General features: G+C 38.4%; 1 protein-coding gene across 1 annotated transcript; it reads right to left on the bottom strand.

The window, feature by feature from the left end:
* Positions 1 to 265: 265 nt before the first annotated feature.
* On the bottom strand, positions 266 to 1,018 carry LOC124542615. The gene has a single exon (XM_047120541.1). The coding sequence runs from the start codon at positions 1,016 to 1,018 to the stop codon at positions 266 to 268; it is 753 nt and encodes a 250-aa protein (XP_046976497.1).
* Between the last annotated feature and the right edge of the window lie 2,194 nt (positions 1,019 to 3,212).

The following is a 3,212-nucleotide window of genomic DNA, read 5'->3' as shown; positions in this document are numbered from 1 at the left end:
GTCAACTGTCAACGGTTAGCGTCAAATGTCAGTTAGTGTGACAGTAGGTAAACCTAACGCTAAGTGCGGTATTTTTATAAAAAATATATTTCGAAGTTTAAACATAAATACTATTATTTAACTATCTAAATGAAGAATTGAAATATTGAATTGAACTGAACTGAACTAATTAATTAACTATTGTGAAATAGTGTAAAACTAATACACTTTAAAAGCAAACAATGATGAAAGATCGATGTAATAAAACTATGTATTGTGAAGAGCCTTACTTCTTGACGACCCTTTTGGGTCTCGTAGTATACGAAGGCACCTTACTGCCTTTTGGGATAGTTGCTGAGCTCGCCGGTACCGTGGATGGTTCAGAAGTATCTTCCACTGGACGCTGTATAGCATTTACTTCCGACACCGACACCACACGATGACGGGATCCCTCGGCATCTAACACAATTATGCAGCCGTCTTTTGTCCAGCACTGCCTAATTCCAAAAAGTCTTCGTGCCAGTACAAATGCTTCATGCCGGGTCTTAGTGAGGAACTCAGATAATGTTATTCCTGTACCTTTCAAACTTGTCTTAGAAGACCAGAGCTTATCACGCAGTGACGCTTCATTAAACCTGACAAGAATTGCACGTGGTTTGTTACCAGCAGAGGATCCGAGACGATGGCAGCGGGTGTAGTCAGAAGGAGAAAACTGTGAAAATTTGAAATGCTCAGACAGTATTTTTGTAACAAGCGAAGAAGTATTTTCCTTTTTTTCTTCGGGCACACCGTGAATTAAAATTATTTTCCTCCGGGATCTCATCTCAAATTCATCTTGCTGCCTTGTAAGCAACTCAACCTGTACCTGGAGACTCTCGAGGGCAGACAAGACGAATGTTCGGAATGTCAGGAACTGTGCATTTATATTTGACGTTGGACTTGTAGCGGGTGAAACTGCTTTCAGATCTTTTTGAAATTCTGCCATGCGTGTGTTAAAAGTCTCAGTTAATTCCAGTAACGACTTTTTAAGTGAATCCATAGTGTTCTTCTATATTATTATATTTGTATTAGGTTATGTTGTGATGTGGCACTTGTGTTGTATATATTATTGTAGAATGTTTGTAAACGAATTATATGAGAGGACAGCTGGGAGGTTAGTGATTTTAAATGTACATACTATTTTTGTTTTTAATGTTTAATAAATGATTTATAAATTATTTTAATTGGAGCAATTTCTTGTAACTTGTCACATGCACCTACCCAAAAAAAAAAAAAAAAAAAAAATATATATATATATATATATATATATATATATATATATATATATATTAGAATTTAAAATCAGTCTTGTAATAGCATTAGATAGATAAGTCAAATGTAATTAATTAATAAAATATATAATTTTGTTAATTTTAAATAAATAAATACTTTTTTAAAAAGTCTTTCTCCGAACACCGTAACTTAAGTAGGTTCTTGTCCACGTCTACTCTAGTCAGAGGTCCGGGGGGAAGAGGATAATGGTTTGTCTGTAAGATTTAGTAGGACTACGGGTGGACTTCAAAGGACCAGGGTTGGATTGGACATATGTAGGAACAGAGAACAACTCTTTTGCTACCTCAGCACAGGATCTACGGACATTAGGGAAGCGAGAGGCAGCTTCCATGTAGGAAACATTATCTTGAAACATTACAATTTTACTTGATTGCTCACGAGAATACTCAGGGCAATCCTTACCTGTGGCAAAGTGTTTACCAGAGCAATGTAAACATGTAGAATTGTCTTTAATAACCTCACACGAATCACCTGTATGAGATAAAACTAGCTATAACGGATTTGAATCGCGTATATTAATTATTTTTAACATCCCGACGTTTCGAGCGCGTTACAGCGTTCGTGGTCACGGGTAGACTAAGGTGACATTTGTCTATATGGTTAGTTTTGATGTCCAGTCATTGTTTACGTGCTTACCCATACAAGACTGCATCGAAATTGTCAAGAGGAAGCTACAGACACACAACATGCCTAGTGAATATGCAGAGCTGTTACATCACTGCCTCACATCCGGTTATTTATTGTGGAATGATGAATTCTATGTACAAGTTGACGGGGTAGCTATGGGTTCTCCAGTATCCCCCGTAGTCGCCGATTTATTCATGGAAGAACTGGAGGAGAGGTCTCTTCGCTCCGGACCAATAACACCTAGGTTTTATAAACGGTACGTAGATGACACTTTCACAATATTACCTAGTAATCTGACATCTGCATTTTTAGTACATCTTAATTCTATAAATAAAAACATTCAATTTACTATGGAATTAGAGGCAAATAATTCTTTAGCTTTCCTTGACATCCTTTTTATCAACAATCCTGACAATACATTAAGTCACACAGTTTATAGGAAACCCACACACACCAACAAATACCTCAATGGTGACTCGCACCACCACCCTAGTCAGTTTGCTACCGTTGGCAAATCTTTGCTTCAGAGAGCCCACCATCTCTGCGATGCTGAACACCTAGAGGACGAGCTACGTCAGGTCAAGCTTGCACTCCACCAGAACAAGCTGCCCGTGCATCGCCAGCATCGCAGAAGCCGCATCAAACCACCCACAGTTGAGCGACAACCTGCATTTCTACCATATGTGAAGGGAGTTACAGACAGGATTGGCAACATCTTGAAGCGAGCTTCGATTAAAACCGTTTACAAGCCTCATAAGAAAGTGAGCCAGTTCTTGAGACCTATCAAGAGTAATATTCCTTTACAAACTGCGGGAGTATATAAACTCGAATGTGAGTGTGGTTTATCTCACATAGGCCAAACAAAGAGAAGTTTCGGTACCAGGGTCAAGGAACACATAGGAGATGTCAAAAATAGGCGTTCTTCAAAGTCTGCAGTCTGCGAACATGCTCTGGATAAACCTAACCATTTTATTCGATTCGATAAACCACAGATCCTCGCTAAAGAACACAGATTCATTCCTAGAATGATACGCGAGGCTATTGAAATTTAAAAACATCCGAACTTCAATAGAGAAGATGATTGGAGACTTTCTAACACCTGGGATCCACTTATCAAAAATTTAAAATCCCAAATCCAGCAGACTGCAAGACTTAAAGATACAGTCAGTGCCTTCTGCGTGCAACCGGAACGTTACTCAAGATACCAATTGAGAAATCGTTGGCGGTAGTTTCAAATAATATTTTCTTTTGCTCTTCAAATAGACAAATGCCAC

The sequence above is a fragment of the Vanessa cardui genome, chromosome W, assembly GCF_905220365.1.
Source record: "Vanessa cardui chromosome W, ilVanCard2.1, whole genome shotgun sequence".
Lineage (NCBI taxonomy): Eukaryota > Metazoa > Arthropoda > Insecta > Lepidoptera > Nymphalidae > Vanessa > Vanessa cardui.
Note: the sequence above shows the minus strand (reverse complement) of the source record. Positions and strands in the feature narration are given on the sequence as shown.